This window comes from Salmo salar, chromosome ssa14, assembly GCF_905237065.1.
Source record: "Salmo salar chromosome ssa14, Ssal_v3.1, whole genome shotgun sequence".
In the NCBI taxonomy this organism is placed as follows: Eukaryota; Metazoa; Chordata; class Actinopteri; order Salmoniformes; family Salmonidae; genus Salmo; species Salmo salar.
This window is the reverse complement of record NC_059455.1, coordinates 41,946,925-41,973,742: the sequence shown is the minus strand read 5'-3', so window position 1 is coordinate 41,973,742 and position 26,818 is coordinate 41,946,925. Positions and strand designations below refer to the sequence as shown.

The 26,818-nt window shown below is 47.0% G+C and overlaps 1 protein-coding gene across 3 annotated transcripts in view; it reads right to left on the bottom strand.

The window, feature by feature from the left end:
- Positions 1-475: 475 nt before the first annotated feature.
- The window catches only part of LOC106569631 (kinesin-1 heavy chain), a 42,467-nt gene continuing 16,124 nt past the window's right edge, over positions 476-26,818 (bottom strand). Inside the window, exons 4-25 of one of the 3 annotated variants that reach the window (XM_045694396.1) lie at positions 26,730-26,778; positions 25,911-25,966; positions 25,568-25,655; positions 25,198-25,322; positions 20,450-20,554; positions 20,023-20,168; positions 19,698-19,846; positions 19,154-19,341; positions 15,756-15,824; positions 15,488-15,574; positions 15,212-15,331; positions 14,956-15,099; positions 14,549-14,737; positions 10,394-10,511; positions 9,110-9,165; positions 8,776-8,885; positions 8,466-8,567; positions 4,780-4,840; positions 4,324-4,500; positions 2,769-2,985; positions 2,513-2,648; positions 476-1,767 (exon numbers count right to left, since the gene is read on the bottom strand). In XM_045694396.1, coding sequence (XP_045550352.1) covers positions 1,761-1,767; positions 2,513-2,648; positions 2,769-2,985; positions 4,324-4,500; positions 4,780-4,840; positions 8,466-8,567; positions 8,776-8,885; positions 9,110-9,165; positions 10,394-10,511; positions 14,549-14,737; positions 14,956-15,099; positions 15,212-15,331; positions 15,488-15,574; positions 15,756-15,824; positions 19,154-19,341; positions 19,698-19,846; positions 20,023-20,168; positions 20,450-20,554; positions 25,198-25,322; positions 25,568-25,655; positions 25,911-25,966; positions 26,730-26,778 — 2,499 coding nt within the window. In that variant the 3' untranslated portion in view covers positions 476-1,760. Of the gene's footprint in view, positions 1,768-2,512; positions 2,649-2,768; positions 2,986-4,323; positions 4,501-4,779; positions 4,841-7,130; positions 7,223-8,465; positions 8,568-8,775; positions 8,886-9,109; positions 9,166-10,393; positions 10,512-14,548; positions 14,738-14,955; positions 15,100-15,211; positions 15,332-15,487; positions 15,575-15,755; positions 15,825-19,153; positions 19,342-19,697; positions 19,847-20,022; positions 20,169-20,449; positions 20,555-25,197; positions 25,323-25,567; positions 25,656-25,910; positions 25,967-26,729; positions 26,779-26,818 lie in introns of those variants that run through there. The other 2 variants (XM_045694397.1, XM_045694398.1) reach the window with 2 other exon arrangements.

Sequence of the window (26,818 nt, the reverse complement as noted above, 5' to 3'; positions counted from 1 at the left end):
TGACTCTATGGGTAGTAACTGTTAGCCTTAGAGCTGACTCTATGGGTAGTAACTGTTAGCCTTAGAGCTGACTCTATGGGTAGTAACTGTTAGCCTTAGAGCTGACTCTATGGGTAGTAACTGTTAGCCTTAGAGCTGACTCTATGGGTAGTAACTGTTAGCCTTAGAGCTGACTCTATGGGTAGTAACTGTTAGCCTTAGATCTGACTCTATGGGTAGTAACTGTTAGCCTTAGAGCTGACTCTATGGGTAGTAACTGTTAGCCTTAGAGCTGACTCTATGGGTAGTAACTGTTAGCCTTAGAGCTGACTCTATGGGTAGTAACTGTTAGCCTTAGAGCTGACTCTATGGGTAGTAACTGTTAGCCTTAGAGATACAGATAATTAAAAAAATATATTTTTGGAAAAGTCTAATTCTCAATATAAGGCTCTGGGAAAAGTATTGATTCAAACAAAATAGATGGATGGATAAAATATAGCAGTATCCAATAGCATCATTTATTAACGTTGTTTAATCCACTTCACATGACAGGGAGGGCACCACATGGGAGCCCCTTGATAACAACAAGATACTATAAACAGTTCAAATGTACAAAGAAAATGTAAAACAGCAACCAGCCAATATCCTTGGTTTGTTTAGAGAGGCGGTCAGGACAAAGGTGGTGAATGGATGAGAAGACCTAGCTAGGACAGGACGAGCATGTGTGGGCCATCTAGCTCAGTGGACCAGTAGTCTATGCATGTGCTCCTATGTGCAGATAGATAAATAACAACCGGCATTTAAAACCGTTAAAAACAGCACATTAAATTGACTGAATAGGCTGTGATAAGGTATAGGTAGTGTCCCAAATATAACCATATTCCTTATATAGTGCACTACTTTTGACCAGAGCCCTATTGGTCCTGTTCAAAAGAAGAGCACTATATAAGGGAAAGGGTGTCATTTGGGACGCAGACATGACAGCTCGCTCCTGATCGGACTCCTCTTTCCTTCTCACATATGTTTAATGTAGCCACCTCACCAGCATGTGGCTTTATTTCCCTTACACTAAAAACAATGGCCACCACAGGTATTCTGTCATGAAATAAATCCACACTGTAGTCCCACCTCTTGGCATTTCAAATCCAAACACCTCATAAGGAAGCAGGTACAGTGCCATATTACACTTGTACAATAGGACAGGAGTGCTCAATCGCCATCTATTCGGTTCAGACCTTTCAACAAGCTTGTAAAATCTATTCAGAGAAAGAAGTGTTGTACAACCAGGAGGATAAGGAAATGTGCTGTACAAGAGATTAGTGAAAAATACATCTGTGTTATCAATCATCTTTTTCTTTCTTTTTTTCCCAGTGGCTTTTTATGTTTTCCTCTCATCTCTTTTGAAAACCTGGTTACAGAACATTCAACTTGGCACAGTGCAGACTAAACCTTAAGACAACAAACTGTGCAACGAAACAAAGCTACACATTCAAGTCACGTGTCGTTCATAACACCAAGACTGCCCTCTGTGTCTGTGGTTGGTGGATGTTGTGTTGTTTTCCATATTCAATTCATTTCTTTGTTGTTATTCATGTTTGTTTCAGAGAGAAGAAACATGAGGGTAGGTGGATCTGTACAGGCAAGGAATATTTCTATATTTATATTAAAACTCCTCCCTCACTCTAATATATACCCTGCAAGGAGCCAATGGCTATAATAGGATAACAGGTTGTCAGGGTGATATCCTTCTGCTTCTTCTGTGGTCACACCCCATCCTGTCCTCAGCTGCTTCAGAGGCGAGAGGAGGAGAGGAAAATGTTGTGGGGAGAAGAGAGGGGGAGAGAGGAAGAGAGGAGAAGTGGGGGAGAGATAGAGGGGGGAGGTGAGAAGATAAGATGGGAAGAGGGAATATGGGGAAGAGAGGAAAGGTAGGAGAGGGAGAGAGGGTTGTTAGTGGACTTCACCCAGATATTATTAACACAAAAATCTTACTGGCATCTTCCTAGAGTGATGTACATGTGGTAATGTGATCAGCACGGGTTAGCAAGAAACAAACATGACTCATATCACTACAGGATCCTTGCTAGCTTTGTCCTCCAGAAAAGTCAAGGCCTTTCAACCACACAGCAGTGTTCTTCAAAGCTTTACTATTTCTAATCTGTTCATTTATGGTAGGAAATCCTTTCAGAAGGCTTCTACACTCACAGGCTCTGTGCAGCAGGTTAGCTGTCACTCACACAAGCCTCAACCATTAAAAGGGTAGTTCACCCAAATTGCAAACTGACATATGTTTCCTCACCCTGTAAGCAGTCTGTGGATAAGGTAAGACAGCAACCCATGCATTGCTTTTGTTATGTGTTATGGCTATCATGCCGGCAGTGACCTGTCTGTCTCATCTTTGTATCAGTTCCTGTCTCTACTCTAGCCTCCTGACCTCTGACCTGACCTCAGCGGTCTGAGCCCAGGCTCTCCCTCTGTTCCTCATATTCTGCAGTATATTATCCTCATTGAGGCAGTAGTCTCAGTCACCCACTTCTGGTCTGGCTTCACGCCTCCTCCTCCCCTGATGGCCACGGTCTGGCTGTTCTGGTAGAAACCCCCTCCGCTGCGGTTCACATTGGGGTGGGTGGGGGACGCCACTGGGGGCTGGCCAGGACGAATGGGTTTGGCTGTAGAGGGGGCAGAGGGAGGAACACAAGAGTTTAGGAATGGCATCCATTCATATACTGAACAACAATTTGTTTTAAAAGACGCACTGCATTATGGGAGGTGTGTGTGTCTCTCCTCACCGATCTGAGCGGAGTGGCCCCTCCTGGCCATGTTCTTGGCCCTGACGGCCTCTTTGATGCGGTCCACCTCCTGCTGGTAACGTTTGCGGTCGCGTGCCGCGTTCTCTTTGGCCTCCTTCAGGGCTGACTCCAGGGCCTTGACCCGCTCAGCCGTAGCACGCAGACGCTTCTCCAGTTTAGGAAGCTCACAACGCAGGTCTGCATTATCACGCACCAGCTGAGAAAAAGAAGGAGGGAGAACACAACAAGTTAGTGATCTCCAAAAGCACTAGAAGTGTAGCCTGAGTGCCAGTCTGTTAGTGCTGTGGGGGGGTGTTGATCTGGGACCAGGCTATGGAGGGGTGGGGGGTGGTGATCTGGGACCAGGCTATGGAGGGGTGGGGGGTGTTGATCTGGGACCAGGCTATGGGGGTAGGGGTGGGGGGTGTTGATCTGGGACCAGGCTATGGGGGGTGGGTTGATCTGGGACCAGGCTATGGAGGGGTGGTGATCTGGGAAGGTTGGGGGGTGTTGATCTGGGACCAGGCTATGGGGGTGGGGTTTGATCTGGGACCAGGCTATGGAGGGGTGGGGGGTGTTGATCTGGGACCAGGCTATGGGGGGTGGTGATCTGGGACCAGGCTATGGGGGGTGGTGATCTGGGACCAGGCTATGGGGGGGTGGTGATCTGGGACCAGGCTATGGGGGGGTGGTGATCTGGGACCAGGCTATGGGGGGTTGGGGGGGGTGATCTGGGACCAGGTTACGAGAAGCGGTATGATGAGTACATACCTGTTTGAACAGTACAGAGTACATACCTGTTTGTACAGTACAGAGTACATACCTGTTTGTACAGTACAGAGTACATACCTGTTTGTACAGTACAGAGTACATACCTGTTTGTACAGTACAGTACATACCTGTTTGTACAATACAGAGTACATACCTGTTTGAACAGTATAGTACAGAGTACATGCCTGTTTACATTTACATTTTAGTCATTTAGCAGATCTTATCCAGAGCGACTTACAGTAGTGAATGTATACATTTCATACATTTTCATACATATCATACTTTTTTTTTTCTTTTTTTTTTTTTCTGTGCTGGCCCCCCGTGGGAATCGAACCCACAACCCTGGTGTTGCAAACACCATGCTCTACCAACTGAGCTACAGGGAAGGCATGTTTGTACAGTACAGAGTACATACCTGTTTGAACAGTAAAGAGTACATGCCTGTTTGTACAGTACAGAGTACATACCTGTTTGTACAGTACAGAGTACATACCTGTTTGTACAGTACATACCTGTTTGTACAGTACAGAGTACATACCTGTTTGTACAGTACAGAGTACATACCTGTTTGAACAGTACAGAGTACATACCTGTTTGTACAGTACATACCTGTTTGTACAGAACATACCTGTTTGTACAGTACAGAGTACATACCTGTTTGTACAGTACAGAGTACATACCTGTTTGTACAGTACAGAGTACATACCTGTTTGTACAGTACAGAGTACATACCTGTTTGTACAGTACAGAGTACATACCTGTTTGTACAGTACAGAGTACATACCTGTTTGTGAACCTTGGTAAGCTGCTCCAGGTTGTTCTCCAGAAAGGAGATCTTCTGTTTCTGAGCTGCGCTGCCTCCTGTATCATCAGAGTCCATCTCAGCACTCTTCTTCACTCGGGTAGCCAGGTCCTGGACAAACAGCTTCCTCAGGTTGTGCAGGGTCTGCAGCTCCTTGGCCTGGGAAGGGGGACAAAGAGAGAAGAGGTTAAGGCTATTTCTATGGGAGCGATCCGTTTCTGGATATATCAACGGAGGTGATTGTCCATTAAAAACACACAAACAGTCTTATCTTTTTACGTATGCAACTGGTCCGAAAATAGTTGCTTTGAGTTGTACTTTTGATGGACAATAACGGGCAATGTACAGTAGGTCATTTGGGATTTCATCCGTGTTCATGTGCCTGAGTGTGGCTGCAGTGGAAGGAGAAAGCAGGTGCAGTTATAGACGTCTACTCACCACAGTCTCCTCCAGTCCCTTCAGGTCCTGTCTGGCCTGCTCTCTCCTGTCCTGCATCACCCTGCACAACACAGCACACACAGCCATTAGCCAATGCTTGACTGTAGTAACACTGGACAGGTCATAGTGCTAAACAAAGCTAACCAGAAGTGACACTTCTATAGTAAGCATGTTAGGTGGGCCCTAGTGAACAACATCATTGTATATGGTGTGGTAGGTAGCCTAGTGGTTAGAGTGTAGGGGCGGCAGGTAGCCTAGTGGTTAGAGTGTAGGGGCGGTAGGTAGCCTAGTGGTTAGAGTGTAGGGGCGGTAGGTAGCCTAGTGGTTAGAGTGTAGGGGCAGGTAGGTAGCCTAGTGGTTAGAGTGTAGGGGCGGTAGGTAGCCTAGTGGTTAGAGTGTAGGGGCGGTAGGTAGCCTAGTGGTTAGAGTGTAGGGGCGGCAGGTAGCCTAGTGGTTAGAGTGTAGGGGCGGTAGGTAGCCTAGTGGTTAGAGTGTAGGGGCGGTAGGTAGCCTAGTGGTTAGAGTGTAGGGGCGGCAGGTAGCCTAGTGGTTAGAGTGTAGGGGCGGTAGGTAGCCTAGTGGTTAGAGTGTAGGGGCGGCAGGTAGCCTAGTGGTTAGAGTGTAGGGGCGGCAGGTAGCCTAGTGGTTAGAGTGTAGAGGCGGTAGGTAGCCTAGTGGTTAGAGTGTAGGGGCAGGCAGGTAGCCTAGTGGTTAGAGTGTAGGGGCGGCAGGTAGCCTAGTGGTTAGAGTGTAGGGGCAGGCAGGTAGCCTAGTGGTTAGAGTGTAGGGGCGGCAGGTAGCCTAGTGGTTAGAGTGTAGGGGCGGCAGGTAGCCTAGTGGTTAGAGTGTAGGGGCGGTAGGTAGCCTAGTGGTTAGAGTGTAGGGGCGGCAGGTAGCCTAGTGGTTAGAGTGTAGGGGCGGCAGGTAGCCTAGTGGTTAGAGTGTAGAGGCGGCAGGTAGCCTAGTGGTTAGAGTGTAGGGGCGGTAGGTAGCCTAGTGGTTAGAGTGTAGGGGCGGTAGGTAGCCTAGTGGTTAGAGTGTAGGGCGGTAGGTAGCCTAGTGGTTAGAGTGTAGGGGCGGTAGGTAGCCTAGTGGTTAGAGTGTAGGGGCGGCAGGTAGCCTAGTGGTTAGAGTGTAGGGGCGGCAGGTAGCCTAGTGGTTAGAGTGTAGGGGCGGCAGGTAGCCTAGTGGTTAGAGTGTAGGGGCGGCAGGTAGCCTAGTGGTTAGAGTGTAGGGGCGGCAGGTAGCCTAGTGGTTAGAGTGTAGGGGCGGCAGGTAGCCTAGTGGTTAGAGTGTAGGGGCGGTAGGTAGCCTAGTGGTTAGAGTGTAGAGGCGGCAGGTAGCCTAGTGGTTAGAGTGTAGGGGCGGTAGGTAGCCTAGTGGTTAGAGTGTAGGGGCGGTAGGTAGCCTAGTGGTTAGAGTGTAGGGGCGGTAGGTAGCCTAGTGGTTAGAGTGTAGGGGCGGCAGATAGCCTAGTGGTTAGAGTGTAGGGGTGGTAGGTAGCCTAGTGGTTAGAGTGTAGGGGTGGTAGGTAGCCTAGTGGTTAGAGTGTAGGGGCGGTAGGTAGCCTAGTGGTTAGAGTGTAGGGGCGGTAGGTAGCCTAGTGGTTAGAGTGTAGGGGTGGTAGGTAGCCTAGTGGTTAGAGTGTAGGGGTGGCAGGTAGCCTAGTGGTTAGAGTGTAGGGGCGGCAGGTAGCCTAGTGGTTAGAGTGTAGGGGCGGTAGGTAGCCTAGTGGTTAGAGTGTAGGGGCGGTAGTTAGCCTAGTGGTTAGAGTGTAGGGGCGGTAGGTAGCCTAGTGGTTAGAGTGTAGGGGCGGCAGGTAGCCTAGTGGTTAGAGTGTAGAGGCGGCAGGTAGCCTAGTGGTTAGAGTGTAGGGGTGGCAGGTAGCCTAGGGTTGTGTAGGGGTCGGCAGGTAGCCTAGTGGTTAGAGTGTAGGGGCGGTAGGTAGCCTAGTGGTTAGAGTGTAGAGGCGGCAGGTAGCCTAGTGGTTAGAGTGTAGGGGCAGGCAGGTAGCCTAGTGGTTAGAGTGTAGGGGCAGGCAGGTAGCCTAGTGGTTAGAGTGTAGGGGCGGCAGGTAGCCTAGTGGTTAGAGTGTAGGGGCGGTAGGTAGCCTAGTGGTTAGAGTGTAGGGGCAGGCAGGTAGCCTAGTGGTTAGAGTGTAGAGGCGGCAGGTAGCCTAGTGGTTAGAGTGTAGGGGTGGTAGGTAGCCTAGTGGTTAGAGTGTAGGGGTGGCAGGTAGCCTAGTGGTTAGAGTGTAGGGGCGGTAGGTAGCCTAGTGGTTAGAGTGTAGGGCCAGTAATCGAAAGGTTGCTGGATTGAATCCCCGAGCTGACAAGGTAAAAATCTGTCGTTCTGCCCCTGAACAAGGCAGTTAACCCACTGTCCCTAGGCTGTCATTGTAAATAAGAATGTAACTGACTTGACTCTCCTGTCCTGCATCACCCTGCACAACACAGCACACACAGCCATTAGCCAATGCTTGACTGTAGTAACACTGGACAGGTCATAGTGCTAAACAAAGCTAACCAGAAGTGACACTTCTATAGTAAGCATGTTAGGTGGGCCCTAGTGAACAACATCATTGTATATGGTGTGGTAGGTAGCCTAGTGGTTAGAGTGTAGGGGCGGCAGGTAGCCTAGTGGTTAGAGTGTAGGGGCGGTAGGTAGCCTAGTGGTTAGAGTGTAGGGGCGGTAGGTAGCCTAGTGGTTAGAGTGTAGGGGCGGTAGGTAGCCTAGTGGTTAGAGTGTAGGGGCGGTAGGTAGCCTAGTGGTTAGAGTGTAGAGGCGGTAGGTAGCCTAGTGGTTAGAGTGTAGGGGCGGTAGGTAGCCTAGTGGTTAGAGTGTAGAGGCGGTAGGTAGCCTAGTGGTTAGAGTGTAGGGGTGGTCAGGTAGCCTAGTGGTTAGAGTGTAGAGGCGGTAGGTAGCCTAGTGGTTAGAGTGTAGGGGTGGTAGGTAGCCTAGTGGTTAGAGTGTAGGGGCGGCAGGTAGCCTAGTGGTTAGAGTGTAGGGGCGGCAGGTAGCCTAGTGGTTAGAGTGTAGGGGGCGGCAGGGTAGCCTAGTGGTTAGAGTGTAGGGGCAGGTAGGTAGCCTAGTGGTTAGAGTGTAGGGGCAGGTAGGTAGCCTAGTGGTTAGAGTGTAGGCGGCAGGTAGCCTAGTGGTTAGAGTGTAGGGGCAGGCAGGTAGCCTAGTGGTTAGAGTGTAGGGGCAGGCAGGTAGCCTAGTGGTTAGAGTGTAGGGGCGGCAGGTAGCCTAGTGGTTAGAGTGTAGGGGCGGCAGGTAGCCTAGTGGTTAGAGTGTAGGGGCGGTAGGTAGCCTAGTGGTTAGAGTGTAGGGGTGGCAGGTAGCCTAGTGGTTAGAGTGTAGGGGTGGCAGGTAGCCTAGTGGTTAGAGTGTAGGGGTGGCAGGTAGCCTAGTGGTTAGAGTGTAGGGGCGGTAGGTAGCCTAGTGGTTAGAGTGTAGGGCCAGTAATCGAAAGGTTGCTGGATTGAATCCCCGAGCTGACAAGGTAAAAATCTGTCGTTCTGCCCCTGAACAAGGCAGTTAACCCACTGTCCCTAGGCTGTCATTGTAAATAAGAATGTAACTGACTTGACTAGTTAAATAAAGGTTAAATAATCCAGAATAAAGTATTCACACACCACAGGACCTTAGCCATCACATGCTGTCTGTAGGTGTATGGTACGTACGTGAGCTCGTGAAGCTTCCGGCTCTTCTCCTGGTCAGTGGACTTGAGTTTGTCGTGTTCCACCCTGAGGCGCTCCTGTTCGAGCATGATCTTCTGGTTCAGACTGGAGGAGAACAACAACGCGGTGAGCCCAGCGTAGGACCACACAGTTATCTCCTTATAGCACCCTATTCCCTTTATAGTGCACTACTACCCTCACTATGGGCCCTGGTCAAATGTAATACACTGTAATGGGAATACGGTGACATTTACTACGTGACCACAACAGTTGACAGTGTGTGTGTGTGTGTGTGTGTGTGTGTGTGTCTTACTCCTGCAGTTCAGTCATGAGGTGTTCCTTCCTGTCCAGTTCATCTCTCAGACTGCTGATCTGTTTCTGATGGACCTCACGGTGACCAGCGATCTGCTGCTCCACAGCCTCCTGGGGATGCCACACACAGGTCAATAGGTCAACAATCATCTGGATAGCTGAAACAACAGCTCCAGCTCCTGACGCCACGAAGGCGGAAAGGAAAGTCAGACTGCTCCAAACTGTACATACAATCGATAATACTTAGACATCCCGCGTCTCCCCAATATATCGAAATATATATGAACCATAACATATGATCATTGTGGTTCTATAGTACAAACAGGGTGACATACCTTGACCTCATTAGCAGATTGGATCTCGTTCTCCTTCTCCATGGCTGTGACTTTCTCTGCAAAAACAAAAACATTTGACCTTTGTCACTAGATGGAACTATATGTTCTAAATTCGTTTAGAGAAGTTTATAAGGAATGTAATCTATTATGTGTCATCGATGCATACAGAGCAGCTGGGTGTGTGTGTTACAGCGGCTGGGTGTGTGTGTTACAGAGCAGCTGGGTGTGTGTGTTACAGCGGCTGGGTGTGTCTGCTACAGAGGCTGGGTGTGTGTGTTACAGCGGCTGGGTGTGTCTGCTACAGAGGCTGGGTGTGTGTGTTACAGCGGCTGGGTGTGTGTGTTACAGAGCAGCTGGGTGTGTGTGTTACAGCGGCTGGGTGTGTGTGTTACAGAGCAGCTGGGTGTGTGTGTTACAGCGGCTGGGTGTGTCTGCTACAGAGGCTGGGTGTGTGTGTTACAGCGGCTGGGTGTGTGTGTTACAGCGGCTGGGTGTGTGTGTGTTACAGCGGCTGGGTGTGTCTGTTACAACGGCTGGGTGTGTGTGTTACAGTGGCTGGGTGTGTCTGCTACAGAGGCTGGGTGTGTCTGTTACAACGGCTGGGTGTGTGTGTTACAGCGGCTGGGTGTGTCTGCTACAGAGGCTGGGTGTGTGTGTTACAGCGGCTGGGTGTGTGTGTTACAGCGGCTGGGTGTGTGTGTGTTACAGCGGCTGGGTGTGTCTGTTACAACGGCTGGGTGTGTGTGTTACAGCGGCTGGGTGTGTCTGCTACAGAGGCTGGGTGTGTGTGTTACAGCGGCTGGGTGTGTCTGTTACAGCGGCTGGGTGTGTGTGTTACAGCGGCTGGGTGTGTGTGTTACAGCGGCTGGGTGTGTGTGTTACAGCGGCTGGGTGTGTGTGTTACAGCGGCTGGGTGTTTGTTACAGCGGCTGGGTGTGTGTTACAGCGGCTGGGTGTGTGTTACAGCGGCTGGGTGTTTGTTACAGCGGCTGGGTGTGTGTTACAGCGGCTGGGTGTGTGTTACAGCGGCTGGGTGTGTGTTACAGCGGCTGGGTGTGTGTTACAGCGGCTGGGTGTTTGTTACAGCGGCTGGGTGTGTGTTACAGCGGCTGGGTGTGTGTTACAGCGGCTGGGTGTGTGTTACAGCGGCTGGGTGTGTGTTACAGCGGCTGGGTGTTTGTTACAGCGGCTGGGTGTGTGTTACAGCGGCTGGGTGTGTGTTACAGCGGCTGGGTGTTTGTTACAGCGGCTGGGTGTTTGTTACAGCGGCTGGGTGTTTGTTACCCTGGGCACTGATCTTGACCAGTTCCTCGTTCAGAGAGTCAACGTTCTCCTCCAGCTGTCTCTTCTTCTGCTCCACGTTCTGAAGGTACTCTGTCAGGGACTTGATCTTAGCCTCATGCTGCAGGGGGAGATGGAGATTACTACAACATTACTACAATTCATTATTATGTTACTACATTACTATATTATTACATTACTATATATTATTACTATATTATTATATTACTACATTACATTATTATATTACTACATGACTATTATATTACTACATTATTATATTACTACATGACTATATTATTACATTACTATATATTATCACTATATTATTATATTACTACATTACATTATTATATTACTACATGACTATTATATTACTACATTATTATATTACTACATTTTATTATTATATTACTACATTACTATATTACTACATCATATTACTACATTATTATATTATTACATTATTATATTACTACATTATTATATTATTACATTACTATATTATTATATTACTACATTTCATTATTATATTATATCTATATAAATATATTATATTACTACATTACTATATTATATTACTATATTACATTACTACATTATATTAGTATATTATATTACTACATTACTATATTATATGATATTACTACATGACTATATTACATTACTACATGACTACGGCAGGTAGCCTTGTGGTTAGAGTGTAGGGGCAGGCAGGTAGCCTAGTGGTTAGAGCGTTGGGCCAGTAACCGAAAGGTTGCTGGATTGAATCCCGGAGCTGACAAGGTAAAAATCTGTTGTTCTGCCCCTGAGCAAGGCAGTTAACCCACTGTTCCCCGGGCGCCGAAGACGTGGATGTCGATTAAGGCAGACCCCCGCACCTCTCTGATTCAGATGCATTCAGTTGTACAACTGACTAGGTATCCCCCTTTCCCGTTACTATATTACCACTATACAGGGTCTTTATAGAGAAGGGGTTCAAGCGGATGCAGATAAATCTGTTGGATTCTTTTGGAGGTCTAACTGTCAATTTGTGAAACTAGCACCATTTTGTTGGATTTCAAGAGGCAGTGGGTGAGAAGTAACAGGATAATGATGGCGAGTAGCCACTGCTGTATCTGTTGTGCCTGAGAGTTGTTACACGACTCAACCTGCAACGGAATTGCTTCTTGATTGCTTTGTGAAACCACCCCCCGCAACTAATCTTTTCAACTTGGTGCAACGAGTTGCAAGCAACAGCAAATCAAAATGAATGCTTTGTCACATGATCCATTCGAAGGTACGGACACAGATAGAACAAAGAGCCAGATAAACTCAGCAAAAAAAGAAACTGCCCTTTTTCAGGACTCTGTCTTTCAAAGATAATTCATAAAAATCCAAATAACTTCACAGATCTTCATTGTAAAGGGTTTAAACACTGTTTCCCATGCTTGTTCAATGAACCATAAACAATTAATAAACATGCACCTGTGGAACGGTCGTTAAGACACTAACAGCTTACAGACGGTAGGCAATTAAGGTCACAGTTATGAAAACTTAGGACACTAAAGAGGCCTTTCTACTGACTCTGAAAAACACCAAAAGAAAGATGCCCAGGGTCCCTGCTCATCTGCGTGAACGTCCCTTAGGCATACTGCAAGGAGGCATGAGGACTGCAAATGTGGCCAGGGCAATACATTGCAATGTCCGTACTGTGAGACGCCTAAGACAGCGCTACAGGGAGACAGGATGGACAGCTGATCGTCCTCGCAGTGGCAGACCACGTGTAACAACACCTGCACAGGATCGGTACATCCGAACATCACACCTGCGGGACAGGTACAGGATGGCAACAACAACTGCCCAAGTTACGCCAGGAACGCACAATCCCTCCATCAGTGCTCAGACTGTCCGCAATAGGCTGAGAGAGGCTGGACTGAGGGCTTGTAGGCTTGTTGTAAGGCAGGTCCTCACCAGACATCACCGGCAACTACGTCGCCTACGTCGCCTACCCACCGTCGCTGGACCAGACAGGACTGGCAAAAAGTGATCTTCACTGACGAGTCGCGGTTTTGTCTCACCAGGGGTGATGGTCGGATTCGCGTTTATCGTCGAAGGAATGAGCGTTACACCGAGGCCTGTGCTCTGGAGCGGGATCGATTTGGAGGTGGAGGGTCCATCATGGTCTGGGGCGGTGTGTCACAGCATCATCCGACTGAGCTTGTTGTCATTGCAGGCAATCTCAACGCTGTGCGTTAGAGGGAAGACATCCTCCTCCCTCATGTGGTACCCTTCCTGCAGGCTCATCCTGACATGACCCTCCAGCATGACAATGCCACCAGCCATACTGCTCGTTCTGTGTGTGATTTCCTGCGAGACAGGAATGTCAGTGTTCTGCCATGGCCAGCGACGAGCCTGGGTTCTCAATCCCATTGAGCATGTCTGGCACCTTTTGGATTTGAGGGTGAGGGCTAGGGCCATTCCCCCCAGAAATGTCTGGGAACTTGCAGGTGCCTTGGTGGAAGAGTGGGGTAACATCAAACAGCAAGAACTGGCAAATCTGGTGCAGTCCATGAGGCGGAGATGCACTGCAGTACTTAATGCAGCTGGTGGCCACACCAGATACTGACTGTTACTTTTGATTTTGACCCCCCCCCTTTGTTCAGGGACACATTATTCCATTTCTGTTAGTCACATGTCTGTGGAACTTGTTCAGTTTATGTCTCAGTTGTTGAATCTTGTTACGTTCATAGAAATATTTGTACATTTTACATTTACATTTTAGTCATTTAGCAGACGCTCTTATCCAGAGCGACTTACAGTAGTGAATGCATACATTTCATACATTTTTTTGTACTATTATGTTAAGTTTGCTGAAAATAAACACAGTTGACAGTGAGAGGACGTTCCTTTTTATGCTGAGTTTATTTCACCGCATGTATAATCTGAAGCATCCGGTTAGAAATACCCCTACCCACCAAATATAGTGATGAGAGGACGCCCCAAGGCCGGCAGTGGGAGAAGATGGAGCTAGATAAAACTGAGCCGACATTCTGCTGATTTTCTCATGGAAGAAATGCCCGATCTCAATCCAGTTTTCTGTTCTCAAAGCTAGAATCTGTTATGAACAGAGTGCACTAAGTTTTGTAGACGTGACCCTTTGCCAAAGTCAAATTTTTTTTGTGTTGTTTACAAGGAGTACAAGGGCGAATTGAGTTGTTGCGCACTCACACTTGACAGAGGTGTTCCGTAACGGAAATATACAACTACATGCTAGAACTCTCTAGCTCGTGCCTGGCTCTGCCCACCTCCTTGCTGCCCACTGTGCTTCATTTGCTTCCAATGAAAACAACACAGATTAACTATCTTGGGTTAGTTATAAATATCTTTGGGTCAGAACTCCTGCCCAGTTGCCATGTCAACAACACAGCTGCCAGTGCTGTGGGAGCCGTGATGAAGGTGGACAGAAGAGAGATTTGCTAAACGGGAGCTGTATAAATAAATATTGGCATCAAAGCTAGTAAAGGTTTATGTACATGGTTTGGCAGCCAATAAATGTCATTTCTGAAGTGAACTCAGGCCTCTCTAAACAGTTTCAACTGAACTTGTTCAACATGAACTGCGCCACTAGCTAGCTAGCTTAGTTTGTTGCTAGCTTGGTTAGATGGTTGATAGCTAGCTAGCTTAGTTTGTTGCTAGCTTGGTTAGATGGTTGATAGCTAGCTAGCTTAGTTTGTTGCTAGCTTGGTTAGATGGTTGATAGGTAGCTAGCTTAGTTTGTTGCTAGCTTGGTTAGATGGTTGCTAGCTAGCTAGCTAGCTTGATAAAACAGTGCCGCCAATTTCATTTTGGCTCGCTAGCAAAATTGTACAGCCAGAATGTTGTCTAAATCAATCCTTATACAATAACTAAACGGTTGGATAAACAATTACATTTGTGAAAATCCCGATTTCATGCAGCAGATGACATTGGGTGGATTTACAATTCCCAAACCATGTGGAATGATATGACAAAACAAAAGCAGCTTCAATTTGATTGGCTGTTGCATGCAATTTCAGTTGCGTTTGAGTTGCTTCGTGTATCAGCAAAGTTGCTTGAAATTATGTCACTTACAACGGCAACAGAAACTCAGCCTAAGAATGCAGTGTGTTGGATGTTAGTGTATGATAAGTAGCAGACCTGTTGGATCCTCAGCTGACAGGCGGCCAGCTCCTGCTCGTTCTCGTCCATCTTCTGGTTGCTCTCTGACTGGGTGCTCTCCAGCTGTCTACAGCGTTTCACCATGGTCTTCACCTCCGACTTCATCTTACTGATGTACAGACGAGCCACCGTGAACTCCTCGTCTATCAGACCACTGCCCTCGTGTTGCTGGGGGAGGGGGAAGGAGGGAGACGAGAGAGAGAGAGAGAGAGAGAGAGAGAGAGAGAGAGAGAGAGAGAGAGAGAGAGCGGTAGAAAGAAGGAAGGGCAAGGTTATCATTTTATTCAGGTTTAGGGGAAACAGATATTACATATTTCCTTTAGATGCTTAGAAAATAATACCCATCTTTTGGAATGTCATGTGGTGACGTGTCATTTCCTGTTTACCTTGATGTCGTTGCTGCCCACGGCGATGCCAATCTCTGCCAGGTCTTTGAGTAGTGATGACATCATCTCACTGGTCCTCTTCTTCTGGTGGTTGGTCAGGTCCTTCACTTTCTGCAGCTCAGAGTCAATGGACGTCAGGACAGTCTGGAAACAGACAAAACACGTTCTTATTTTTTTTTTAAACAACATACAGGTCTTAAAACGTATTACAATATGAATAGACAGCTTTCTTCATGAGGAGTGGACATTGTCTCACTGATTTCTGGTTGAGCTCTTCGCTGAGCATCTCAAACTCTGTGGTCTTCTGCTCCACTTCCTGACTCTTCTGGTCGTAGTTAACAGCCAGCTCCTCCAGGGCCTGCAGCACCTCCTTCACCTACAACACCACAATAACAATATTATTATCCTTCACCTACAACACCACAGCAGCATTAACAGTAACATTAATAATAACAATATTATTATCGTTCACCTACAACACCACAGCAGCATTAACACTACCATTAATAATAACAATATTATTATCCTTCACCTCATCCTTGGAAGCCTCGTTCTCAGCCTGCAGGCGGTTCAGCTCCGACTGCAGGTTGTCATGGTCGCGTCGCGATGACACCAGCAGCTACACACACACACACACACACACACACACACACACACACACAGAAGTGAAAAGTCAGACCATGACATAGATAGAAAGGTCATTTAGCTAACATACAGTTTGATTACTTTGATTGAGGTTCAATAATCTTTAACCAGAATTACAGTAACAACAAGATGACAACAGCCCAGCCAACACTCACCTCCTCCTGGTCCAACATCTGATGCTTCAGCTTCTCAGCCAGCTGGCTCTGCTGGTTTATCTCATCATCCTGGAACACACAGAGAGAGGACAGCAGAGAGAGGATAGCAGAGAGGGAGGACAGCAGGGAGAGGACAGCAGAGAGAGGACAGCAGAGAGAGAGGACAGCAGAGAGAGGACAGCAGAGAGGACAGCAGAGAGAGAGGACAGCAGAGAGAGGATAGCAGAGAGGGAGGACAGCAGGGAGAGGACAGCAGAGAGGACAGCAGAGAGAGAGGACAGCAGAGAGAGGATAGCAGAGAGGGAGGACAGCAGGGAGAGGACAGCAGAGAGAGGACAGCAGAGAGGACAGCAGAGAGAGAGGACAGCAGAGAGAGGATAGCAGAGAGGGAGGACAGCAGGGAGAAAGGACAGCAGGGAGAAAGGACAGCAAAGAGAGGACAGCAGAGAGAGGACAGCAGAGAGAGGACAGCAGAGAGGACAGCAGAGAGAGGATAGCAGAGAGAGAGGACAGCAGAGAGAGAGGACAGCAGAGAGAGGACAGCAGAGAGAGAGGACAGCAGAGAGAGGACAGCAGGGAGAGGACAGCAGAGAGGACAGCAGAGAGAGGATAGCAGAGAGAGAGGACAGCAGAGAGAGAGGACAGCAGAGAGAGAGGACAGCAGAGAGAGGACAGCAGGGAGAGGACAGCAGAGAGAGGTCAGCAGAGAGAGAGGACAGTAGGAGGACAGCAGAGAGAGGACAGCAGGGAGAGAGGACAGCAGAGAGAGGACAGCAGAGAGAGGACAGCAGGGAGAGAGGATAGCAGAGAGAGAGGACAGCAGAGAGAGGACAGCAGAGAGAGGACCGCAGCGAGAGAGGACAGCAGCGAGAGAGGACAGCAGCGAGAGAGGACAGCAGAGGGGGAGGACAGCAGGGAGAGAGGATAGCAGGGAGAGAGGACAGCAGAGAGAGGACAGCAAAGAGAGAGGACAGCAGAGAGAGAGGACAGCAGAGAGAGAGGACAGCAGGGAGAGGACAGCAGAGAGAGGACAGCAGAGAGAGGACAGCAGAGAGAGAGGACAGCAGGGAGAGGTCAGCAGAGAGAGGACAGTAGGAGGACAGCAGAGAGAGGACAGCAGGGAGAGAGGACAGCAGAGAGAGGACAGCAGAGAGAGGACAGCAGGGAGAGGACAGCAGAGAGAGGACAGTAGGAGGACAGCAGGGAGAGAGGACAGCAGGGAGAGAGAGGACAGTAGAAGGAGGACAGCAGAGAGAGAGGACAGCAGAGAGATAGAACAGTAGGAGGACAGCAGGGAGAGAGGACAGCAGGGAGAGAGGACAGTAGAGAGAGAGGACAGTAGAAGGAGGACAGCAGAGAGAGAGGACAGGAGGACAGCAGGGAGAGAGGACAGCAGAGAGAGAGAGGACAGTAGAAGGAGGACAGCAGAGAGAGAGGACAGTAGGAGGACAGCAGGGAGAGAGGACAGCAGGGAGAGAGGACAGCAGGAGGACAGCAGGGAGAGAGGACAGCAGGAGGACAGCAGGGAGAGAGGACAGCAGGAGGACAGCAGGGAGAGAGGACAGCAGAGAGAGAGAGGACAGTAGAAGGAGGACAGCAGAGAGAGAGGACAGCAGAGAGATAGAACAGTAGGAGGACAGCAGGGAGAGAGGACAGCAGGGAGAGAGGACAGCAGAGAGAGAGAGAACAGTAGAAGGAGGACAGCAGAGAGAGGACAGCAGGGAGAGAGAGGACAGTAGAAGGAGGACAGCAGAGAGAGGACAGCAGGGAGAGAGAGGACAGTAGAAGGAGGACAGCAGAGAGAGAGGACAGCAGAGAGATAGAACAGTAGGAGGACAGCAGGGAGAGAGGACAGCAGGGAGAGAGGACAGCAGAGAGAGAGGACAGCAGAGAGAGAGAACAGTAGAAGGAGGACAGCAGAGAGAGATGACAGCAGAGAGAGAGGACAGGGTTAGCATCATCATCCTTCAAACACACAGACAAACACACGCTCCAACTTGGGGCAAACTGGACAGTAAACTACACTACATGACCAAAAGTATGTGGACACCTGCTCGGAACATATCATTCCAAAATCACGGTCATTAATATGAAGTTGGTTCCCCCTTTGCTGCTATAACAGCCTCCACTCTTCTGGGAAGGCTTTCCACTAGATGTTGGAACATTGCTGCGGGGACTTGCTTCCATTCAGCCACAAGAGCATTAGTGAGGTCGGGCACTGATGTTGGGCGATTAGGTCTGGCTCGCAGTCGGCGTTCCAATTCACACCCAAAGGTGTTTGACAGGGTTGAGGTCAGGGCTCTGTGCAGGCCAGTCAAGTTCTTCCACACCGAACTCGACAATCAATTTCTGTATGGATCTCGCTTTGTGCACGGAGGCATTGTCATGCTGAAGCAGGAAAGGGCCTTCCCCAAACTGTTGGAAAGTTGGAGGTCCTAAATCCTCCATCGGACTGCCAGATGGTGAAGCGTGATTTATCACTCCAGAGAACGCGTTTCCACTGCTCCAGAGTCCAGTGGCGGCGAGCTTCACACCACTCCAGCCGACGCTTGGCATTGCGCATGGTGATCTTAGGCTTGTGTGCGGCTGCTCGGCCATGGAAACCCATTTAATGAAGCTCCCGACTAACAGATCTTGTGCTGACATTGCTTCCAGAGGCAATTTGGAACTCGGTAGTGAGCGTTGGAACCGAGGACAGACGATTTTTACGTGCTTCAGCACTTGGTGGTCCTGTTCTGTGAGCTTATGTGGCCTAACACGTACAGTTTACCAAGGCAGCTCTAGCAGGGCAGATAGTTGATTAACTGACTTATTGGAAAGCTGGCATCCTATGACGGTGCCACGTTGAAAGTCACTGAGCTCTTCAGTAAGACCATTCTAGTGCCAATGTTTGTCTATGGAGACTGCATGGCTGTGTGCTCGATTTTATACACCTGTCAGCAACGGGTGTGGCTGAAATAGCTGAATCCACCAATTTGAAGGGGTGTATAAATAGTGTATCTTGATGGATTGTTGTTCAACAACACACCTGCATCATGTTCAGTTGGCTTGTCCTAATATTTATATATTTCGTAATTCCATTCTTTTACTTTTAGATATGTGTATTGTTGTGAATTGTTAGATATTACTTCACTGTTGGAGCTAGGAACACAAGCATTTCACTACACCCGCAATAACATCTGATAAATATGTGTATGTGACCAATAAAATGTGATTTGATTTGACCCGTGTCAGTGTCTTACTCAGCTCTTTCCCTTCAACTCATTAGTTACGTCCTAAATGGCACCCTATTCCCTATTGGGTCCTGTTTAAAAGTTACACAATATAGGGAATAGGGTGCAATTTATGACGTAGACATTGGCTGTTGCTACTCCTGCTGTGTGGCCAGTCTCTCTCACCTTATCATCCAGCTGCTTGTAGAGCTTGGCCAGCTCTCCCTCACACTTGTCCTTCTCTGCGTCGGTCAGACAGAGCTGGGGCATGTTGGGGGTGGAGGCAGGCTTGTCGTTGGGCACATTGTCCAGGGCCAGCACCTCAGCCTGGGCCTTCTCCTTGTCAAACTGCTCGTCCACCGGTACACTCTCACCTGCAGGGGGCAGCATGGCGGTCACACAGAGAGGTCACAAACCCTGCAGGGCTATCTTCTCATCACATAATGCTCTCATCTGAGCTGAGTGTCTGGCTTCAATCACCCCCCCCCTCCAACAAATTCATTCATCACATAGATTACTCAAATGTCCTCCTCTCGAGAAAATGACATAAACACAAATCAGGGAGTTAGTAGTATCTGTTCTTCTTCAATAAGAAACACTTCTTTTTGTTTTCTATTGTAAACCATTAGAAATGTTTTGCTACGTTGTGCCTTGCTGTTCTACTACGTCTGTGCTGTACAGTAAAGATGAGGGCCTAGCCAGCTGATCACTTTGGGCCTCTCCTCCTCACCGTTCCTCCAGCGGTTCAGCTCATTCTCCAGCCATGTGATGGTGTTCCTCAGGGCCTTGCCCTTCTCCTTCTCCCTCTCGTACTTCTTCTTCCACTGTTCTGCCGTCAGCTCCACGTTCACACACACTGTGTTCTTAATGGTCTTGGCTCTGGAAACAGCACAAACAGGACCAGACCGTTACAGCCTATTTTAAATCAACAGCCCTGAATAGCTCACTAAATGGTGATTGTAGTAAGTCATTGTGAATTGTTGATGTTGCCATGCATACTTGGGGGATTATATTAACAGTGAACTATGCCTTTAGGAGCTAGTGAGTGAGCCCACCTCTGTCCAAACATGAGGGTGGACTTGGTCTCTGACTCGTTGTAGGCAGAGGGAGAGGCACAGATAACTATGGTGGTCCTACAGTTCCCCCCCAGAGAGTCCTGAAGGATTCTGGTCATTTTACTGTCTCTGTACGGGATATAACCCTGAAACATAACAAAACAACATTCACTAAGAGAAACAACAATAGAATTCCCATTCAAGTTGTTACATTCTGAACAAAGAACAAACTAAACAAACCAATCTATGATTGGAACAAAAGGAGTGGAATTATACAACTGTGAATGAGCTAGAACCAAAAGCTGGCCTTGAGGAATATCTATTTAGATCTGTAACATAATGAGGTTTTGGGCTTTCGTGGGTCAACTCATCTTTACACCAACCAAACCACCAGTCATAGTATCTGTGGTAGTAGAGGGATACTCACAGAACCTTCTGCCAGGGCTGAGATGACGTTGCCCAGTGAAGACAGAGACTTATTAATGTTCTTGGCCTCATCCAGCACAGCTCCCTCCGCCCCCGTCTTACTGACCTGGGAAGAAAGAGACAGACAGGGACCGTCTGGTAAGATAGATCACATGTACAGTCAAACACTTGCTGTGCACCAGAGGCCTTAATAATATATTGGGATGGGTCAAACATGTGGTCTGAGTGACATAACCTAACCATGTTCATCAGTCTTGATAATACCAACAGATTAGACAACTGGGAAAAGAGATATTGTGGGCTATGTACATTTACTCAGAGATAAATCTAGAGAGAGAGAGAGAGGGGGGGTATAAAAGAGATTATGGGCTATGTACATTTACTCAGAGATAAATCTAGAGAGAGAGGGGGATATAAAAGAGTGCAGCAGAAGAGAACGAGAGAGAGAGAGGGTGAAAGCGAGAAAGAAAGAGAGAAGAGAGAGAGACCAGCAGAGAGAGAAGAGAGAGAGACCAGCAGAGAGAGAAGAGAGAGAGACCAGCAGAGAGAGAAGAGAGAGAGACCAACAGAGAGAGAGGGGGGGGGGTATAAAAGAGATATTGTGGGCTATGTACATTTACTCAGAGATAAATCTAGAGAGAGAGAGAGAGGGGGGGGGGGTATAAAAGAGATATTGTGGGCTATGTACATTTACTCAGAGATACATCTAGAGACAGAGAGGGGGGGTATAAAAGAGTGCAGCAGAAGAGAACGAGAGAGGGTAAAAGAGAGTTAGACAGCAGAAGAGGGAGAGAAAGAAAGAGAGAGAGAAGAGAGAGAGACCAACAGAGAGAGAGAAGAGGGAGAGACCAGCAGAGAAGGAGAGAGAGAAAGCAGGAGAGAGCAGAAGATAGAGAAAGCAGGAGAGAGAGAGAGCAGATGAGAGAGAGAAAGAAAGAGAGAGAGCAGGAGAGCGAGAAAGAGAGAGTCTGTGGCGACCTAAATGCCAGAACCGAACAAGAACCTGACACCCTCAGCACACAGGGGGACAAACACCTGCCTGTAGGTGACAGCATTCCCTCCCCCATATGTCCCCCTAGGCACAACTACGACAACATAACTAATAAAACGGGTCACAACTCCTGCAGCTTTGTTGCACGCTGGGTATGTACATAGTCAATGGTAGGCTTCGAGGGGACTCCTACGGTAGGTACACTTATAGCTCATCTCTTGGCAGTAGTACTGTAGAATACTTTATCACTGACCTCAACCCTCAATCATAAGGCATCAAAGCCAAAGGAACTGAATAATATTAAGAAATGCTATTGATGGAAGGAAATTAGTGTGGAAACATACCAAAAAACTATTTTCTTAGGTTGTCTGCTTGAAATGTTTAGATTTGATAAGGAAGCTGAGAGGTCAAATATACTGTTTAGGGTTTCTACTGCCAGGTTCACACCTTCACTATCTTCACTATTACAGTGGAACGTTTTGTCCAGGAAATTGTCTAGAAGGGATTGAATTTGTTGTTGCCAAATTGATAGAATTTGTTGTTGCCTAATGAACAACAATGACAAATGGTTTGATGAAAAATGCAAAAACCTAAGAAAGAAATTGAGAAATCTATCCAACCAAAAACATAGAGACCCAGAAAACCTGAGCATACGCCTTCACTATGTTGAATCACTAAAATAATAGGGAAAGGGAGGTACCTAGTCAGCTGTACAACTGAATGCATTCAACTGAAATGTGTCTTCCGCATTTAACCCAACCCCTCTGAATCAGAGAGGTGCAGGAGGCTGCAATAATCCACATCCACGTCTTCAGCACCCGGGGAACAGTGGGTTAACTGCCTTGTTCAGGGGCAGAACAACAGACTTTTACCTTGTCAGCTCGGGGATTCAATCCAGCAACCTTTCGGTTACTGGCCCAACGCTCTAACCACTAGGCTACCTGCCGCCCCAATACAGAAATACACTACGGAAAAAGAAGGAACAGCACGTCAGAAATCAGCTCAATGAAATTGAAGAATCCATAGACTCTAACCATTTCTGAGAAAAACAAACAACAACACGAAGAATTATCTATCCAAAACGGAGATGTGTGGGTAAACCACTCCTCCAATCTTTTTGGCCCTATAACAAAGAACAAACAGCAAAAACATATACATGATCAAATACAAATCTTAGAATCAACTATTAAAGACTACCAGAACCCACTGGATTCTCCAATTACATTGAATGAACGACAGGACAAAATACAAACCCTCCAACCAAAAAAGGCCAGTGGCATTGATGGTATCCTAAATGAAATGATAAAATATACAGACAACAAATTCAACAGACCACGTATTCACCCTGCACACCCTAATTGACAAAAAAAACTGATCAAAACAAAGGCAAAGTTTTATCATGCTTTGTTGATTTAAAAAAAGCTATTGACTCAATTTGGCAAGAGGGCCTCCTATACAAATTGATGGAAATTGATGTTGGAGGAAAAACATACGAAATTATAAAATACATGTACACAAACTACAAGTTTAAGGTTAAAATGGGGAAAAAAAACACACATTTCTTTCCACAGGGCTGGGGGTTGAGACAGGGATGCAGCTTAAGCCCCACCCTCTTCAACATATATATCAACAAATTGGCAAGGGCACTAGAACAGTCTGCAGCACCCGGCCTCACCCTACTAAAATCATCTGGTGCTTCTGTCCCCAACCAAGGAGGGCCTACAGCAGCACCTAGATCTTCTGCACAGATTCTGTCAGACCTGGGCCCTGACAGTAAATCTCATTAAGACCAAAATAATGGTGTTCCAAAAAAGGTCTAGTTGCCAGGACCATGAATACAAATTCCATCTAGACACCGTTGTCCTAGAGCACGCAAAAAATAATCTATACCTTGGCCTAAACATCAGCGCCACAGGTAACTTCCACAAAGCTGTGAACGATCTGAGAGACAAGTCAAGAAGGGCCTTCTATTCCATCAAAAGGAACATAAACCAAGAATTAAGAAAATGGGACAAACACCAAATTGAGACTCTGCACGCAGAATTCTGCAAAAATATCCTCAATGTACAATGTAAAACACCAAATAATGCATGCAAAACACAATTAGGCCGATGCCCGCTAATTATCAAAATCCATTAAAGAGCCGTTAAATTCTACAACCACCTAAAAGGAAGCGATTCCCAAACCTTCCATAACAAAGCCATCTTCTACAGAGAGATGAACCTGGAGAAGAGTCCCCTAAACAAGCTGGTCCTGGGGCTCTGTTCACAAACACAAACACACCCCACAGAGCCCCAGGACAGCAACACAACTAGACCCAACCAAATTATGAGAAGACAAAAAGATAATTACTTGACACATTGGAAAGAATTTACTAAAAAAAACAGAGCAAACTAGAATGCTATTTGGCCCTAAACAAAGAGTACACAGTGGCAGAATACCTGACCACTGTGACTGACCCAAACTTAAGGAAAGCTTTGACTATGTACAGACTCAGTGAGCATAGCCTTGCTATTGAGAAAGGCCGCCGTAGGCAGACCTGGCTCTCAAGAGAAGACAGGCTATGTGCACACTGCCCACAAAATGAGGTGGAAACTGAGCTGCTCTTCCTAACCTGCCAAATGTATGACCACATTAGAGAGACATATTTCCCTCAGATTACACAGACCCATAAAGAATTCGAAAACAAATCCAATTTTGATAAACTCCCATATCTACTGGGTGAAATACCACAGTGTGACATCACAGCAGCCAGATTTGTGACCTGTTGCCACAAGAAAAGTGAAGAACAAACACCATTATAAATACAACCTATATTTATGTTTATTTATTTTCCCTTTTGTACTTTAACTATTTGCACATCACATTTGGGGCGGCAGGTAGCCTAGTGGTTTGAGCGTGGGGCCGGGCCAGTAACCGAAAGGTTGCTGGATCGAATCCCCGAGTTGACAAGGTAAAAATCTGTCGTTCTGCCCCTGAACAAGGCAGTTAACCCACTATTCCCCGGTAGGCTGTCATTGTAAATAAGAATTTGTTCTTAACTGACTTGCCTAGTTAAATAAAGGTTAAATAAAAAAAATATATATATATTACAACACTGTATATAAACATAATGACATTTGAAATGTCTTTATTCTTTTGGAACTATTGTGAATGTTAAGTTTTTATTGTTTATTTCACTTGCTTTGGCAATGTTAACATATGTTTCCCATGCCAATAAAGCCCCTTACATTGAAATTGAATTGAAAGAGAGAGCAGGAGAGAGAGAGAGCAGGAGAGAGAGAGAGACCAGCAAAGAGAGAGAGAGAGAGAGAACAGGAGAGAGAGAGAGAGAGAGAGAGAGAGAGAGAGAGAGAGAGAGAGAGAGCGAGAGAAAGAGAGAAAGAGCAGGATAGAGAGAGAGAGCAGGAGAGAGAGAGAGAGCAGCAGAGAGAGGAAGCGAGAAGGAGGGTGAAAGAGAGAGAGCAGCAGAGAGAGAGTATTTATGTCAGGAAGCTCTCTTTCCCTCAGACAGCAGGCAGTTAGTAGAGTCATGAGGGGCCAGATCAGGATGTTTTGACTCATACATGTTGTGTTGTTGTACATTCTCTCTAAAAAAAGAAAGCCTGCACACTACTCTTGCCAGTATCCCTTCACAAAAATGACATATCGGAATCGGTTGTCTGTCTTCATCAGAACAGGACCAGTGTGCAGGATTCTCTTTTCATTGTTTTATTCCTGAACCTGCAATAAGCTAACCTCAGATAGTCTTTTCCTACCTTTTCACTTCCAGCCAGGTCGACGAGGTAGAGCTTCCCGCTGAGTTTCTGCTCTGTAGCAGTGTTCTCCTGCTTCACGTTGATCTGGAAGATACTGTGACTTCTGGAGCTGTGCTCATTCATGTCTGAGACAAGACAACAGATCTGGGATCAGCGCTGATCAGGCAGGTAGAATAATAATACACAAATAGAGACTGATTGTGTCTGAAAAGGCACCCTATTCCCTTCATCGACCAGAGCCCTCAAAAGTAGTGCACTATAAAGGGAATAGGGCCCTGGGCCCTGGTCAAAAGTAGTGCACTATAAAGGGAATAGGGCCCTGGTCAAAAGTAGTGCACCATATGGGATGCACCTTAGGGCGGACTCTTACTTGTAACTGCTACATGTCTGTTAGATTTTCCTTCATCAATGGTGTCCATGACTTCCTCTGGGCTGCAGACAAATCTCTCAGTGCATCCCTGTGGACAAAGAAAACCCATGATGTGACACTGGACCATCTTATCAACTCGTAATGTAATAAGAAAAATAAATGGCTTTAAGCAGTCACTTCTTTCCAAAGAGAGTTAGAGTGGTGCATGTACAGTTGAGTAGCTTCAGAGCCTGTCTTTTCATAGGGAGGTGACACCATGTTTTATGTTATTAGGTGGCTGCAGTCTAAACTCAGACAGTGTACTGGATTAAAGACTGGATTCATTCCTGGATTAAAGACTCACCTTGACATAGGGAACTCTGTTTTTGTCTTCATGCACTGACAGGTTGGTCTTTGACACTGGAGAGAAGAAACATGCAACATAGTCAAGACTCTAGACCAGGGGTGTCTAACTCATTCCATTGAGGGCAGAGTGTCTGCAGGTTTTCGTTCCTCTCTTGTACTTGATTGATGAATTAAGGTCACTAATTAGTAAGGAACTCCCCTCACATGGTTGTCCAGGTCTTAACTGAAGGGAATAAACCAAAACCTGCAGACACTAGGCCCTCAATGGAATGAGTTAGACACTCCTACAGTAGACTATTCTGGATAGTTCTGGAGCCACAGCAGAAAGCCCGTCTTCTGCTTATAAATGGAGATTGAACCTGCCATTTAAGAATCATTGCGTGTGTGTGAAGAAACCTCAAACTGGGTGAGGATAATGTATTTAACAACCGTTACAAATACAGTATGTTTACAGAGCACAATGCAGACATTCTTTCTCTTCAGTCCAAACATGAACAGACTATTCATTCTAATGTCAGTAACATTTCCAGCTGATGTCCTGAACATCCACCCTTTTCCTGTTTCAACATGCAACATTTCATTAATCAGCTCCATTTAACAGACAGCGATGTAAACTAGACAATTATCCACACCAGCATGGCCACAAGCCAGGAGGAGAGGCACGCTACACATGACGTGTCCTAAATGGCACCTTATTCACTATGTAGTGCACTAGTTTTAACCAGGGCCCATAGGGCTATGGTCTAAAGTAGTGCACTACGTAGGTAATATGTCGCCATTTAGGACACATGCTGTGTTCACTCTGCCTAAGACTTACTATCCAAGAGGTCCCGAATCTTGTCCAAGTAAATTTCATAATATGAAACCTGGAAAATAAGAGGAGTCACATTAGAAAGTATCCACAGA